The sequence below is a fragment of the Pan troglodytes genome, chromosome 23 (assembly GCF_028858775.2).
Source record: "Pan troglodytes isolate AG18354 chromosome 23, NHGRI_mPanTro3-v2.0_pri, whole genome shotgun sequence".
Classification (NCBI taxonomy): domain Eukaryota; kingdom Metazoa; phylum Chordata; class Mammalia; order Primates; family Hominidae; genus Pan; species Pan troglodytes.
The window spans coordinates 52160266-52176562 of NC_086016.1; the positions used below are offsets into that span (position 1 = coordinate 52160266).

At 54.8% G+C, this 16297-nt stretch overlaps 1 protein-coding gene across 3 annotated transcripts in view; it reads right to left on the reverse strand.

Moving 5' to 3' along the window:
- TTLL8 (tubulin tyrosine ligase like 8) overlaps nt 1–16297 on the reverse strand; it is a 47225-nt gene that overhangs the window by 24619 nt on the left and 6309 nt on the right. For all 3 annotated transcript variants that reach the window (XM_054675943.2, XM_054675944.2, XM_063808028.1), the window contains exons 4-9: nt 11442–11580; nt 10582–10655; nt 8507–8635; nt 7184–7298; nt 6583–6717; nt 2230–2416 (exon numbers count right to left, since the gene is read on the reverse strand). In XM_054675943.2, the coding sequence (XP_054531918.1) occupies nt 2230–2416; nt 6583–6717; nt 7184–7298; nt 8507–8635; nt 10582–10655; nt 11442–11580 (779 nt within the window). The remainder of the gene's footprint in view (nt 1–2229; nt 2417–6582; nt 6718–7183; nt 7299–8506; nt 8636–10581; nt 10656–11441; nt 11581–16297) is intronic.

Consider the following 16297-nt stretch of genomic DNA (forward strand, 5'->3'; position numbering starts at 1 on the left):
TTTTTTCAAGTTTTGATATCAGGCTTTTCTGGCCTCATAAAATGATTAGAAAATGTTCTGTCCTTCTCTGTTACTTGAAAGCATTTGTGTGTTATTGGAATTAATTTTAATGAATTAATTAATTTAATTTAATTAACTAGTGAAATCATTATGGGCTTGGATCCTCCTTTGTAGGAAAGTTTTTAAATTACAGATTCAGGCCGGGTGCAGTGGCTCATGCCTGTAATCCCAGCACTAACACGTATGTAACTGGAGCCCCGGAAGGAGAGAAGAGAGAACAGGGAAGAAGGAACATCCAAGAAATAATGGCCTAGAGTATTCTAAATTTTAGGAAAAATTCCAACCCACAGATCAAAATGCCCCACGAACCTCAACCAGGAGAAATACAAAGAAACTACTTGTAGAAGCATTATAATCAAACTGCTGAAAACCAAAGACAGAGAATATCTTGAAGCATCCCGAGGAAAAGATATTACCTTCGAAAGGAACAAAACTCATAACTACAGATGTGCCAGCGTGGATGGACCTCACCAACCCCATGTGTGCCAGTGTGGATGGACCTCACGGATCTCATGTGTGTCAGTGTGGACAGACCTCACTGACCCCACGTGTATCAGTGTGGACGGACCTCATGGACCTCATGTGTGCCAGTGTGGATGGATCTCACAGACCTCACATGTATCAGCGTGGACAGACCTCACAGACCTCACATGTGCCAGCGTGGACGGACCTCACGGACCTCACATGTGCCAGCGTGGACGGACCTCACGGACCTCACATGTGCCAGCATGGACGGACCTCATGGATCCCACATGTGCCAGTGTGGACAGACCTCATGGACCTCACGTGTAACAGCGTGGACGGACCTCAAGGACCTCACATGTGCCAGTGTGGATGGACCTCACAGATCTCATGTGTGCCAGTGTGGACGGACCTCACAGATTTCATGTTGGGCACAAGAAGTCATAAACGAGAGAGCACAGACTGTTCCCCAAATGTGAAATCTGAAAACAAAACTGGTTCATGGTTGCAGGAGCCAGAATGGGTTGTGACCCCTGTGGGGGTTCTCCCAGGAAAGGTTAATAGGGGCTGATGGGGGACCGGAAACATCTTCTGTCTCAAGTGGGCTGTGGCTATGCAGTTGGACACGTAAGCAAAATTTCATCCACCTGTACAAATATGATTATACACTGTGTGCCCTTAACCGTATTTATGTAATCCCTCAATAAAAGGAAAAGAAAAATATTTGATTAATTCACAAGAAGAAGAAAGAAACAAAAGAATAAACACCACCCTGGGATGAAGCATGAAGCTGCCGCAGACCCTCTGAAGGAAGTCACTTTCCTGACTTGCCCATCAGCCGGCACCTGCTCATGCTCCGGGGGTGCCAGGCCCACCTCTGCCCAGCTCCTCTCTCTGGTGGCTGCTGTCAAGGGGGTGCTGAACCCCTGGCCCCAGGAAGAACTGGGCCCTCAGCAGGGGGCAAGAAGGCCAGGGTCAGCCTTTGGACCCCTGGAGCGGCAAATGGTGATGATGAGAGTCAGCGAGCCAGGAGCTCTGGGCCCAGGCACACATCTGCCAGTCATTCACCAGCTGCCAAGCTCTGGGCCCCGGCACACCTCTGCCAGTCACTCGCCAGCTGCCAGGAGCTCTGGGCCCAGGCACACCTCTGCCAGTCACTCACCAACACCAAGAGTGAGGCAGGTGCCCCAGTGGAGAGACAGACAAACCCCACCTGCCTGTCTCGGGCTGTGGGGGGCTCAAATGACATCATACCCTTCTGGATTTTGAAGATGCACAAGACAGTGCTACTCCCCAAAGGCACCCTGAGGGGGTATCATCCTCTCAACAGTCATCAGGGGCCTGGTGGGACAGGCAACAGAGGGCCTGGGCACCCCGACACGCATAAGGCACCCCAAGATCCAGACAGACACCCCAATACCCAACAAGTATCCCAGACATCCAGACAGAAGCACCAAGATCCAGACAGACACCCCAATACCCAACAAGTATCCCAGACATCCAGACAGACACCCCAATACTCAACAAGCATCCCAGACATCCAGACAGGAGCCCCAACGCCAGGACAGGCATCTCAACACTTAATACCCCACAGGTAGCCTAATGCCCAGACAGGTGACCCAGTTCCCAGAGGCCGCACTGCCCCGGCCGCTCCTGCGATCCGCACTCACGGCTCCGACACATGCCGGGGGCCTACGCAAGTCTTACTGAACGAGGGAGTAGTACTGCTGGGTCAGGTCCTCCCACTCGGCCTCAGTGAGGTCCTCCACGGCATCTGCTGACGTGTCGATGTCCTCATGCTCCAGCTGCCCCAGGTAGGCCTGGCACACCTTGCACGCGACGTCCACAAGCTGCCCCGGGAGGCCCCTGAGCTTTGCCTCAGCATATTCAGCATCTGAAACCCAGACACAGGCACATGCAGTGGGAACCTCACCCAGGGGCAGCCCTGCCCGCCTCAAAGGGTGATGTCTAAAGTCATGGACAAAAGCCGCTCCACTCCCTCTGTGCCCCAATACCCAACAAGTATCCCAGATCCCCAGACAGGCACCCCAATACCCAACCAAGCTTCTCTGGGCAACCGCCCTGGATGTCACGCCTGTGTCTGGGCAGGTGTCTTCCTCCCTCCTGAACGGTCCCAACCTCCAATGGCTCTGTGAGTGCCACCTCCCCACAAGAAACATATGGGCCCTGCCACTGGACCCTCAGCTCCTCAGTGGACCCTGCCGCCTGGACCCTCAGCTCCTCAGTGGACCCTGCCGCTAGACCCTCAGCTCCTCACAGTAGCAATTACTGATAAGTTCGACTTCATTAAAACGAAAAACTTCTGCTCTGTAAAGAACAATTTTAAGACAATGGGAAGACAAGCCAGAGATTGGGAGGAGATATTTACACACACCTAATAAAGGAATGTTACCTAGAGTATACAGAGAACTCTTGAAACTCAACAATAAGAAAACATAATTTTATTTTCTATTTTTATTGTTTTAAGACAGAGTTTTGCTCTTGTCGCCCAGGCTGGATGGCAAGATCTTGGCTCACTGCAACCTCCGCCTCCTGGGTTCAAGTGATTCTCCTGCCTCAGCCTCCCGAATAGCTGGGATTACAGGTGTGTGCCACCATGCCTGGATAATCTTGTATTTTTAGTAGAGATGGGGTTTCACCACGTTGGCCAGGCTGGTCTCAAACTCCTGACCTCAAGTGATCCACCCACCTCAGCCTCCCAAAGTGCTGGGATTACAAGTGTGAGCCACCGCACCCAGCCAGAAAACAATTTAAAAATGAACAATCTGAACAGTCACCTCACCAAAAAATATATACAGATGGAAAACAAGCATATGAACACATGCTCAACATCATATACCGCTATGGACTAGCAATTCCATATCTACAAGTTTTTTCTATAAAATACCCTCAGAAATTCATAAGGAAATGGAGGCTAGGCACAGTGGCTCACACCTGTAATCCCAGCACTTTGGGAGGCTGACACGGGAGGATCGCTGGAGCCTGAAAGTTTGAGACTAGCCTGGGCAACACAGTGAGACCCTGTCTCACAACACAATCACCACAATCATGACACACTAATAAAGACCCAGGAGAATGCTACAAACAGAACCCTGACCACATCAAATGCTGGCGAGGATGTGGAGAACAGGAACTCTCCCTCATTGCTGGTGGAAATGCAAAATGGTACAGCGACTTTGGAAGACAGTCTGGCAGTTTCTTACAAAATGAAACATACTCTTGCCATACCACCCAGTAAGTGCGTTCCTTGGTATTTACCCAAATGAATTCAAAACTTATGGCCACACAAAGACCTGCACACAGATGTCGACAGAAACGTTATTCATGATCGTCAAAACCTGGAAGTGACCAAGACGTCCTTCGGTAGATGGATAGATAAATAAACAGTGGTGCCGAGATGCCCTTCCGTAGATGGATAAACAGTGGTGTCAAGACGTCCTTCGGTAGATGGATAGACAGATAAACAGTGGTGCCGAGACGTACTTCAGTAGATGGATAGATAGATAAACAGTGGTGCCGAGACCTCCTTCAGTAGATGGATAGATAGATAAACAGTGGTGCCGACATGTCCTTCGGTAGATGGATAGATAGATAAACAGTGGTGCCGAGACGTCCTTCGGTAGATGGATAGATAGATAAACAGTGGTGCCGACATGTCCTTCGGTAGATGGATAGATAGATAAACAGTGGTGCCGAGACGTCCTTCGGTAGATGGATAGATAGATAAACAGTGGTGCCGACATGTCCTTCGGTAGATGGATAGATAGATAAACAGTGGTGCCGACATGTCCTTCGGTAGATGGATAGATAGATAAACAGTGGTGCCGAGACGTCCTTCGGTAGATGGATAGATAGATAAACAGTGGTGCCGAGACGTCCTTCGGTAGATGGATAGATAGATAAACAGTGGTGCCGATGTGTCCTTCGGTAGATGGATAGATAGATAAACAGTGGTGCCGAGACGTCCTTCGGTAGATGGATAGACAGATAAACAGTAGTGCCGACATGTCCTTCGGTAGATGGATAGATAAATAAACAGTGGTGCTGAGATGCCCTTCCGTAGATGGATAGATAAATAAACAGTGGTGTCAAGACGTCCTTCGGTAGATGGATAGATAGATAAACAGTGGTGCCGAGACGTCCTTCAGTAGATGGATAGATAGATAAACAGTGGTGCCGACATGTCCTTCAGTAGATGGATAGATAAATAAACAGTGGTGCCGAGATGCCCTTCCGTAGATGGATAGATAGATAAACAGTGGTGCCGAGACGTCCTTCGGTAGATGGATAGATAGATAAACAGTGGTGCTGACATGTCCTTCAGTAGATGGATAGATAGATAAACAGTGGTACCGAGACACCCTTCGGTAGATGGATAGATAGATAAACAGTGGTGCCGACGTGTCCTTCGGTAGATGGATAGATAAATAAACAGTGGTAGATCTAGACAGTGGAGTATCACTCAGCCCTAAAAAGAAAAGAGCTCTCAAGCCGTGAAAAGACCTGGAGGGATCTTAAATGCATATTACTAAGTCGAAGAAGCCCATCTGAAAACGCTCCATGCTACGTGGTTCTAACCGAATGGCATTCTAGAAAAGGCAAAACCGTGGAGACAGGAAAAAGATCAGTGGTAGCCAGGAGCTCGGGGGCGGGGAGATGAAGAGACAGAGCACAGGGAGTTTTAGGGCCGGGGACCATCTCTGTCTGATACTGGAATGGTGGATACACGGCATCATACATTGTCCAAACCTGTAGAATGTATAACACCATTTGGGTTACCATGATGTGTCATTGTAGGTTCATCAATTGTGTTAAAATCATTAATTAGGCCAGGTACGGTGGCTCAAGCCTGTAATCCCAGCTCTGTGGGAGGCCGAGGTGGGCGGATCACCTGAAGTCAGGAGTTCGAGACCAGCCTGGCCAACATGGCAAAACCCCATCTCTCCTAAAAATACAAAACATTAGCCGGGCGTGGTGGTGGGCACCCAACTACTCAGGAGGCTGAGACAGGAGAATCGCTTGAACCCAGGAGGCGGAGGTTGCAGTGAGCCAAGATCATGCCATTGTACTTCAACCTGGGTGACAGAGCAAGACTCCGTCTCCAAAAAAAAAAAAACATTAATTAGGAGGACATCAGATGAGGTGGCCCAAGTGACCTGGTCTCCAACCAATGCAAACTACAACCTAACTCAGAATTGAAAACGGAATGTAAGCACAGCCAATCACAGGCAGCCAGCTGGGAACAAGTTCTCACTCAGCACAAATGAAGCCACCGCTCCAGCGTTCACCAATCAGGATTTATTTCCTCTGTTTCCACGTTTACCTAGAAGGGCTTTCCCCTCAGTGGAGCCCTGCAGCCGCCTGATTGGCACAAATCACCGTTTGCTCAAATACACTCTAAAAGTGTAATGCGCCAATGTTCATCTGTCAACAGTCGAAGCGCACTGCTCTGGTGGGGGATGTTGGCGGTGCGGGAGGCACGGGGGCAGGAGAGTGTGGTAAATCTTGTACCCTCTGCTCAGCTGTGCTGTGAACCTAAAACTGCTCTAGAAATTACATTTTATTAAAACCAACAACCACAAAAAAGATTTGGGCTTTGTCCAAAAACACGACAGCTGGTTCACATCCCTGTACCACCCAGGGGCGCCTCTCCCCCGGGCTTCCTGTGTCCTCTCCCACGGGGCCCCTTTGGGGAGACTCAGGCTGCGGCATCGTGGTGGCTGTGGGGCGGGGCAGGCTTCCGACCACAGGCTGGAACCACGTCCGCGGCACGGGACTGTGGCAGTGAGTGTGGGACTCGGACGTCCCAGGGCTGCGTTAACTGCCAGGTGCTTTACAAACGGGGTGACTTTGATGTTTAGCCCCACGGTTAGAACAGAAAACCCGTCTGCCATGAGAATCGAGAGAGTCTGAGGCATCGCTGTATCCAGCCCCGGCTGCTGCGACCCTCAGGACTGACCACAGCCAGGAGGCGGGAGGGCCCCTGTGGAGGCCCCGAGCTCTGGTGGCCTGGCACTGCCCTGCCCCGGCCCAGCGCACCTTGCCTGCTGCTCAGGTCGCTGCTCCCGGCCTCCTCCCTCTGGTCCCTGGGCTTGCTTCTGCCGCTCCTGCTGCAGCTCTGGTGGCTGACCACCCACTTGAGGATGCTGGATGCCATGGTGCGCCGGAAGTCTTCTGAAAGGACAGCACGGCCTCGCCCCATCTGTCCGAGCCAGGACTGGGGACTGGAGATGGGGCCGGGGCCGCGGAGGCTCCCCAACCCGCCCCACTTCCCGCCCTCACAGCCGATGGGGCCCAGGCCTGCTCCCACACCCCCAGTCTGCCTGCCCTTCTCCCTGCAGTGTCTCTGTGACTGCAGCCGTCCAGCTGCACCCCTCGGCCTCCGACCACGGAGACGGCCTTGCCCCAGCTGCTCGCCGCGCTGTCCACAAGCCTAGCACAGAACCACACACTCCTTGCCTGCCCGCCCTCCCTCTTGGGGCCCCTGGCCTCTGTACTGCCATGACCATGACCATGGGAGGCCTCTCCCCGGTCCTCTATCCTCAGACCCTGCCCCATCAGTCTGTCTCAGCACCAGGGGGATCTTTCTAGAAGCCTCTCTGCTGACAGCACTGGGGCCCTCTGCCGTCTCCTCACTTACCCAGGAACTCCTGCTGCTCACTCTCGGTGCAGAGGCTGTAGCAGCGTGGGAAGAAGGAGTCGGGGTTGGCCGGGACGTACCAGGGCAGGCTCCGCATGTTCACGCACAGCCCGATCTCCAGAGACAGCGGCGTGTTAGGCAGGAGGGGCAGCTCAGCTCAGCTCTGCCTCGCTCACAAGGCGAGGACAGGCCGTCCACCTCAGACTTGCCTGGCTATGGGGCACCACACAGCACCCCTAGGGCGGATCCCTCCCCCTCCCCAGATATACGGTCCCCCAGGGCCCCAGGCCACCCCCTCCAGCCGGTGGGAGCATGGATGTGCAGGCCAGGCTCAGACGCATCCTTGAGGCAGTGGAGGGCGTGGCAGGCCCCAGGGAATGGGGAGGCTGCAGCTGAGGGCACCGAGGGCGGTGGGCACTGGGGCTCCCTCCAGGCCCCCAAACGGGCCACACGGTGTCCCACACCTCAGACCCCAGGAGAGGGAGGAGCGGCTGCAGGGCCCGGAACGCGGCCACACGCCCAGCACTGCCCACCACACGCGATGTAGCACGCGCCATTAGAGAGGCATATCGTGAAGTCCCCGCACCCCGATGTCTGGTTTGTCACCCCATTAAGGAAAAAAGTGGCTGGCCCCCAGAAAACACAGCGCACGCTGACTGGCTCTGCACACGGGGTCTTTGAAGGGGTCATGTTGCCACTAGCAGCGCTGGCCTGACCCTGGGGTATTAGGTGCCGCAGGGAACCTTGTCCTGCACCTCCGCCCCACACTGTGCTGAGGCAGCCGCACCTGGCCTGCTGAGAGGGACATCTGTGCCAGGGAAGCCCCTCTTCCGGGACCCCTCCCTCAGCAGGGTCCCCACACCCTGCGTCCTGGGCAGGCCTCAGCCCTGGGCCTTGGTGGGAAGGGTGTGGCAGCTGCTTTGTGCAGGACTGGAGGCCGGGGGAGGCGGGGGAGTGCCCGGTGCTGGGGGGAGCGGCACCTCTTCCCCTGGGGACCCACAGCCCCCTCAGCACCCAAAGCCCGGTGGCAGCCCCCACTCAGCCCCATCTTTGGCCTCTGTGCCCTGAGGAGGGAGCTTCTGGGGCCCCAGATTCACCCAGAGACACAGAGCAAAGGGCACAGGGGTGCTGGGGGTGGGGTGGGCACCGAGTGATTCTGGCCACGGCCTTAGACCAGGAGTCCTGGGATGCACCCAGGAGGTGACTGGTGGCCACCGATGGCCACCCGTGGCCACTGACCAGCCACCGAGGGTCCCTAATGGCTGCAGAAGCTCCTCCCCACCACCCTTGCCGGCTCCCGCCACGCCCAAGCGGCCGGCTCACCTTGGTGGTGAAGGAGGCTGTCTTTGCGTAGTGGTTCAGCATCTGGTCGTAGGTCAGGCTGTGATAGTCAATGATGTCCCTCTTGACGGTCCAGAGGAGGTACGGCATCTCGTTTTTTACCAACCTAGACTGGCAAGAAAAAAGTCTTTATTGATGCCCAGCATTCAAGGTTCACACCAGCCAGGATGGGACGGAGCGAGGCGACCATCAGAGGACAAATGGCGTGCAGCGTGAGGATCCCAGCCAGGCTCTGCTGCAGGCAGTAATGCTCCTTGTGGGCCTCCTGCACATGGGATGTGGGGCGCAACCAGGACCACACAGGGTTTCCACGGAGGGGCCTCGGGCTCTGGGGGGCCACCCCGATGTGGGGCTGCAGGTGGGGTCTGAGCCCTCCGCATGGGGTCTACGTGGGTGTGGGGACGTGCCACTTGCCGCGGTGACACGACACTTCATAACCCGGAGCTTACAGTCCCCAGGACCAAAGCCCCCAGGCCTGTACCATGGGCCCTGCACACCCCTCCCTGAGCCCCAGGCACTGGCCTCCCGCTCCTGCCCTGCTGATAGAGGGGTTGGTCATGGAGCTGGGGGCCTGTGGTTGGTGCTTTTCTGTTTATAACAATGGCATGTGTTAAGTCAAAATTCCAACCAGGCTGGGTGCAGTGGCTCACGCCTGTAATCCCAACACTTTGGGAGGCCAAGGCAGGCAGATCACCTGAGGCCAGGAGTTCAAGACCAGCCTGACCAACATGGTGAAACTCGTCTCTACTAAAAATACAAAAATTAGCCGGGCATGGTGGCGGGTGCCTGTAATCCCAACTACTCTGGAGGCTGAGGCAGGAGAATCACTTGAACCCAGGAGGCAGAGGTTGCAGTGAGCCGAGATTGCACCATTGTACCCCAGCCTGGGCAACAGAGTGAGACTCCATCTGAAAACACCCCCCCGCCAAAAAAAATGTGTGTGTGTGTGTGTGTAAATAATAGCATACTAACCACTAACCACTGGGTACTGGGGTGAGAAACAGCATCGTCAACAGAGCCGAAGTCCCCCAGCCGCCCCCACCCGGTAACTGCCACCTGCTTCTGTCTCTCCTCCAGGCGCAATGAGCAGAATGTTTCTGTCTCTCTGGAGTGCATGTGCTACAATCCTCACCCCCAGGGCGATGGCATAGGAGGCTTTAGGATTAGGTCATGAGCCTGAGCCCCTTATGATGGGCTAGCACCCTTATAAAAGAGGCCCCAGAAAAACCCTCGCCCCTGCGTGAGGATGCAGAGAGAAGCCAGCCGTCCATGAAGCAGGACACTCTCACAGCGCCCAGCCAAGCTGCCCCGACCCAGACTCCAGCCTCCAGAACAGTGAGGAATGTTCTGATGTGTCCACACCACTGCCCATGGATCTGTGGGAGCCGCTGGAGCACCCAGGATGCTCTGTAGGAATGGCACTGACTCCAGGAACCTGGAAGGGCAAGCTCACTGGCCGTGCGGGAGGCGCCTCATCAAATCCGGGCCCATTTTTCTATTTGTCTTTTCATTACTGATTTGTGAGTTCTTCATATATTCTGGACATTTGATCTTTTAACTTTTAAGTACTGCAAATGCCGCTTCTCACTCTGGTTTCTCTTTTGCCCTCTTTATGGTGGAGTGTTGGGAGCCCCGGAGGGACTAGGCTGGGCTGGGGAGGTGGGGAGGCACATACTACTGTGTTGCTGGAGATCCCAGCTCACTCGCTGGCCAGGCCCCATCCTGCAACACACCAGCCGGGCTGTCCGAGCCCTGCCGGGCCTCAGTGCCCTCAGCTTCCACATGCGCGCAGCAGGCCAGCCCGGTGTGGGTGGAGGGGAGCTGGGAGCACCGGGTCCACCCACTACACAGCGGCTCATCCAGCACCGAAGGGCTCGCCCCACCCCTGGGGGCAGCCAGGCCCTGCTGCCCGGTCAAGGGGCCCTGCTGTGACTGGGGCTTTGCCCCCGCCGGGCTGCCATCCCCCCAGGACATGGGAGAGTGGGCACGGAGCAGGGTGACGGTGTGAGAAGCTTTGGAGAGGCCACAGCTGACCATGATGCATGCAGGGGACGTACCATCACGTCGTGGATGTCGTCTGTTTTCTCCAAAGCCATTTCTTGATTTTCTTTGACTTTGGCACATGTATCATCTGCCAACGAAACACAGGGGAGGCCTGAACGTGAAGCCTCAGCCAGACTTCCCGCACTGGGTCCGTTACCACAACCGCAGGCAGGACAGCGACTTTACTTCCAGAAACCTGGCTCCGGGTGGGGCCTTCCCCTGGTGGAGCAGGAGCCTCTGTGGGTCCTGAGTCAGGCCTGGGGCATTCTGGCAGCCCCCATACATCCAGTGAGCATCCACCACACAGCACCTCCCCAGGGCTGTGACAGGGCTTGGGGGCCCAGGATTCCTGGAGGCCCAGGTGTCCCCAGGTGTGGAATGGTGGACACAGCCCGGGATGGGGGTGGGAGTGATAGAGGCTGAGGGGCCACAGGCAGGGGTGGAGGAGGAGGGGGACATTTGATCCGGGTCTCAATGGGGCCAAGAGGACGCAGACACAGCTGTGCAGATGTCAGCGAGGAGCAGCCGGCACCACGGGGGCCTGAGGAGTGGACTTCAGGGACCTGGGGCTGGAGGAGGGACAGCTGAGGCCGGGCGGAGAGAGGATGACAGAAACCGCCCGGGCAGGAGGAGGCCTGGGTGGGGGCCACAGGGACTCTGAGAAGGGAGCAGGGCTGGGGGCTTGAAAGGGTTTGCCTGGCACGACCGCCTGGGGCAGGGAGGCCAGGAGGGTGATGGAGACCTGGGGTCGGAGATACCCCATCACGCACACCAGGGCCGAGGGGCAGGCACCACACTCAGGCCGGCGCCGACTCCTCCTGCCCGCGACAGACGCACACGCCCTGAGCTGAGACGTGCGCCTCCGATACGCTACCATTGACCGGGGCGCCTTCGTCCTCGACATCCGGAATGATCTTGGGCAAAAAGTGGAACTTCTTCTCTACCCAGCCGTTCCTTCGCAGAGCGGCCCGGACCACCGGGTAGTGTCCGTAGATAGAGAAAATCTTCTTCTCCTAAAATGGCAAGAGGATATTTTATTTTATTTCAATCATTTTTGGGGAATAGGCAGATTTTGGTTGCATGGATAAGCTTGTTAGTGCTGGTTTCTGAGATTTGGGGGCACCCATCACCCAATATGTCCTTTTTTTTTTTTTTTGAGATGGAATCTCACTCTGTTACCCAGGCCGGAGTGCAGTGGGGCAATCTCAGCTCACTGCAACCTGTCTTCCAGGTTCAAGCAATTCTCCTGCCTCAGCCTCCCAAGTAGCTGGGATTACAGGTGCCTGCCACTAAGGAAGGAGACCACTACTACTCCTGCTGCCCTCCTCTCCCACCTTGCCTAGTTCACAAGACAGGAGGAGAGAAAGAGCAAAAAGTTGGGGGGAAAAAAAGTAAGATAAATAGCCAGACAACCTTGGCACCACCACCCAGCCCTAGGAGTTAAAAAAAGTAATAATAATAACATCAACCCCTGCCCTAAACTACTTGTGTTATCTGTAAATTCCAGACACTGCATGAAAAAAGCATTGTAAAACTTTCTGTTCTGTTAGCTGATGCATGCAGCCCCCAGTCACGTTTCCCATGCTTACTTGATGTATCACGACCCTTTCACGTAGACCCCTTAAAGTTGTAAGCCTTTAAAAAGGCCAAGAATTTCTTTTTCTGGGAGCTCAGTTCTTAAGACGCGAGTCTGCTGACACTCCCGGCTGGATGAAAACCTCTTCCTTCTTTAATCCGGTGTCTGAGGAGTTTTGTCTGTGGCTCATCCTGCTACACCACCAGGCCTGGCTAATGTTTGTATTTTTTAGTAGAGACGGGGTTTCATCATGTTGGCCAGGCTGGTCTTGAACTCCTGACCTCAGGCGATCTGCCCACCTTGGCCTCCCACAGTGCTGGGATTACAGGCGTGAGCCACCACGCCCAGCCCCAATATGTAATCTTTTATCCCTCTCTCCCCTCCCAATCTTCCCCCGAGTCTCCAAACTCTATTTTATCATTCTTATGCCTTTGCATCCTCATAGCTTAGCTCCCTCTTATGAGAACAAACGATATTTGGTTTTCCATTCCTGAGTTACTTCGCTTGGAAGAATGGCCTTCAGCTCCATCCAGGTTGCTGCAAAAGACATTATCTGGTTCCTTCTTATGGCTGAGCAGTATTCCGTGGTGCAGATACACCACAGTTTCTTTATCCGCTCGTTGGTTGATGGGCATTTTGATTGGTTCCATATTTTTGCAGTTGTGAACTGAGCTGCTGCAAACATTTGTGAGCAAGTATCTTTTTTGTATCATGACTTCTTATCATCTGGATAGATGCCCAGGAGTGCGGTTGCTGGATCAAATGGTAGATCTACTTTTAGTCCTTTAAGGAATGTCCACGCTGTTTTCCATAGTGGTTGCACTAGTTTACATTCCCACCAGCAGCGTAGAAGTGTTCCCTGTTCACCACTTCCACGCGGACCTCTATTACTTTTTCACTCTTTCATTATGGCCATTCTTGCAGGAGGAAGGTGGTATCACATTGTGGTTTTAATTCGCATTTCCCTGAGAATTAGTGATGCTGAGCGCTTTTTCACGTTTGTTGGCTGTTTGTAGAGTATTTTAAGTCACGGAATTGAAAAATAAGTTGATTATTTTTCTGTAAGAGGAGTTTTCAAAGCAGAAGGAGACAAACTGTGCTCTGGCGGGAAGACATCTGCTCAAAGAAGACCATGCCCACACCCAGGCACACAGCGGACGAAGCGGCACAATTGCAGCTGTAGCTGGGAAGCCTGACTCTGAGTCCCAGCACCCACACGAGACATCCGGTCGGTCCCAGCGCCGCTCTGGGAACCCTGAGTCTGAGTCCCAGCACCCACACGAGACATCCGGTCGGTCCCAGCGCCGCTGTGGGAACCCTGAGTCTGAGTCCCAGCACCCACACGAGACATCCGGTCGGTCCCAGCGCCGCTGTGGGAACCCTGAGTCTGAGTCCCAGCACCCACACGAGACATCCGGTCGGTCCCAGCGCCGCTCTGGGAACCCTGAGTCTGAGTCCCAGCACCCACACGAGACATCCGGTCGGTCCCAGCGCCGCTCTGGGAACCCTGAGTCTGAGTCCCAGCACCCACACGAGACATCCGGTCGGTCCCAGCGCCGCTCTGGGAACCCTGAGTCTGAGTCCCAGCACCCACACGAGACATCCGGTCGGTCCCAGCGCCTCTCTGGGAACCCTGAGTCTGAGTCCCAGCACCCACACGAGACATCCGGTCGGTCCCAGCGCCTCTCTGGGAACCCTGAGTCTGAGTCCCAGCACCCACACGAGACATCCGGTCGGTCCCAGCGCCGCTCTGGGAACCCTGAGTCTGAGTCCCAGCACCCACACGAGACATCCGGTCGGTCCCAGCGCCGCTCTGGGAACCCTGAGTCTGAGTCCCAGCACCCACACGAGACATCCGGTCGGTCCCAGCGCCTCTCTGGGAACCCTGAGTCTGAGTCCCAGCACCCACACGAGACATCCGGTCGGTCCCAGCGCCGCTCTGGGAACCCTGAGTCTGAGTCCCAGCACCCACACGAGACATCCGGTCGGTCCCAGCGCCGCTCTGGGAACCCTGAGTCTGAGTCCCAGCACCCACACGAGACATCCGGTCGGTCCCAGCGCCGCTCTGGGAACCCTGAGTCTGAGTCCCAGCACCCACACGAGACATCCGGTCGGTCCCAGCGCCTCTCTGGGAACCCTGAGTCTGAGTCCCAGCACCCACACGAGACATCCGGTCGGTCCCAGCGCCTCTCTGGGAACCCTGAGTCTGAGTCCCAGCACCCACACGAGACATCCGGTCGGTCCCAGCACCGCTCTGGGAACCCTGAGTCTGAGTCCCAGCACCCACACGAGACATCCGGTCGGTCCCAGCGCCGCTCTGGGAACCCTGAGTCTGAGTCCCAGCACCCACACGAGACATCCGGTCGGTCCCAGCGCCTCTCTGGGAACCCTGAGTCTGAGTCCCAGCACCCACACGAGACATCCGGTCGGTCCCAGCGCCGCTCTGGGAACCCTGAGTCTGAGTCCCAGCACCCACACGAGACATCCGGTCGGTCCCAGTGCCGCTCTGGGAACCCTGAGTCTGAGTCCCAGCACCCACACGAGACATCCGGTCGGTCCCAGCGCCGCTCTGGGAACCCTGAGTCTGAGTCCCAGCACCCACACGAGACATCCGGTCGGTCCCAGCGCCTCTCTGGGAACCCTGAGTCTGAGTCCCAGCACCCACACGAGACATCCGGTCGGTCCCAGCGCCGCTCTGGGAACCCTGAGTCTGAGTCCCAGCACCCACACGAGACATCCGGTCGGTCCCAGCGCCTCTCTGGGAACCCTGAGTCTGAGTCCCAGCACCCACACGAGACATCCGGTCGGTCCCAGCACCGCTCTGGGAACCCTGAGTCTGAGTCCCAGCACCCACACGAGACATCCGGTCGGTCCCAGCACCGCTCTGGGAACCCTGAGTCTGAGTCCCAGCACCCACACGAGACATCTGGTTGGTCCCAGCACCGCTCTGGGAACCCTGAGTCTGAGTCCCAGCACCCACACGAGACATCTGGTTGGTCCCAGCACCGCTCTGGGCCGCTGTCTACTCCGATAATCAGTCTGAGGCCTGTCACCCGCCCACGTGGCTGTGCACGTGAATGAGCCTATCACCCGAGGCTTTGGGGAGAACGGTGGGGGAGCTGGACAGTCCGCGAGAGGGCTGGCACCCTCCGACTCCACAAGACACTCTGCCACCCCCAACACCCTGCTTAGCTGTGGTCAAACTGAGTAACTTTAGAAAAATGGATGGGCAGAATACAATTCCTAAGGAAACCACCAAAGGAATAAAAACAGCGTAAGATTTCCAACAGGTAAGAGAGGGGAAAGGGGGATTTAAAAAGTAATCAGTCCGAGAGAGTACATGAAAGGAGAGGAAAGGAAAATTGAACCGAAGGAGCGTACTGAATGAATGAAGATAACAGATACACCTGAATACACCAACGGTTTAATTATAGATAAATACACTAAATGCTCCAGACAAAAGGCAAAGAGACCATCAAACACATAGGTATACAGATGATAGGGTAGAAAAGGAAAAGATAGAAATATGAGACAAAATAGTCTTTGGGACAAATAAACATTACTAAGGTAAAGAAAACCATTTCATAATTTTAAAAAGATTCAATTCACTAGAAAGATACATGTGTATGCACCTGTTAAGAAGGCATTAGTTATAAAAAACAAAAATAGAACTACAAAGTAGACAAACCCAAGATTATAATAGGGTATTTTAACCTGCTTCTCTCAGTAATTGATAGAATGCACAGACCAATAAGTTCCATAAGACTTTAGAGGATTTGAACAACTCAAATAACAAACTCTACTCTAGTGGCTATAAACAGCTCACTCTGGCGGAGCGCGGTGGGTCAAGTCAGTAATCCCAGCACTGTGGGAGGCCGAGGTGGGTGGATCACCTGAGGTCAGGAGTTCAAGACCAGCCTGGCCAACACGGTGAAACCCCGTCTCTACTAAAAATACAAAAATTAGCCGAGCATGGTGGTGCACACCTGTAGTCCCAGCTACTCAGGAGGCTGAGGCAGGAGAATCGCTTGAACCTGGAAGGCAAAGGTTGTAGTGAGCCAAGACTGCGCCACTGCACTCTAGCATGGGTGACAGAGCGAGACTCCATCTCAAAAAAAAAAAAAAAAAGCACACTCTACACCAACTGTTACATA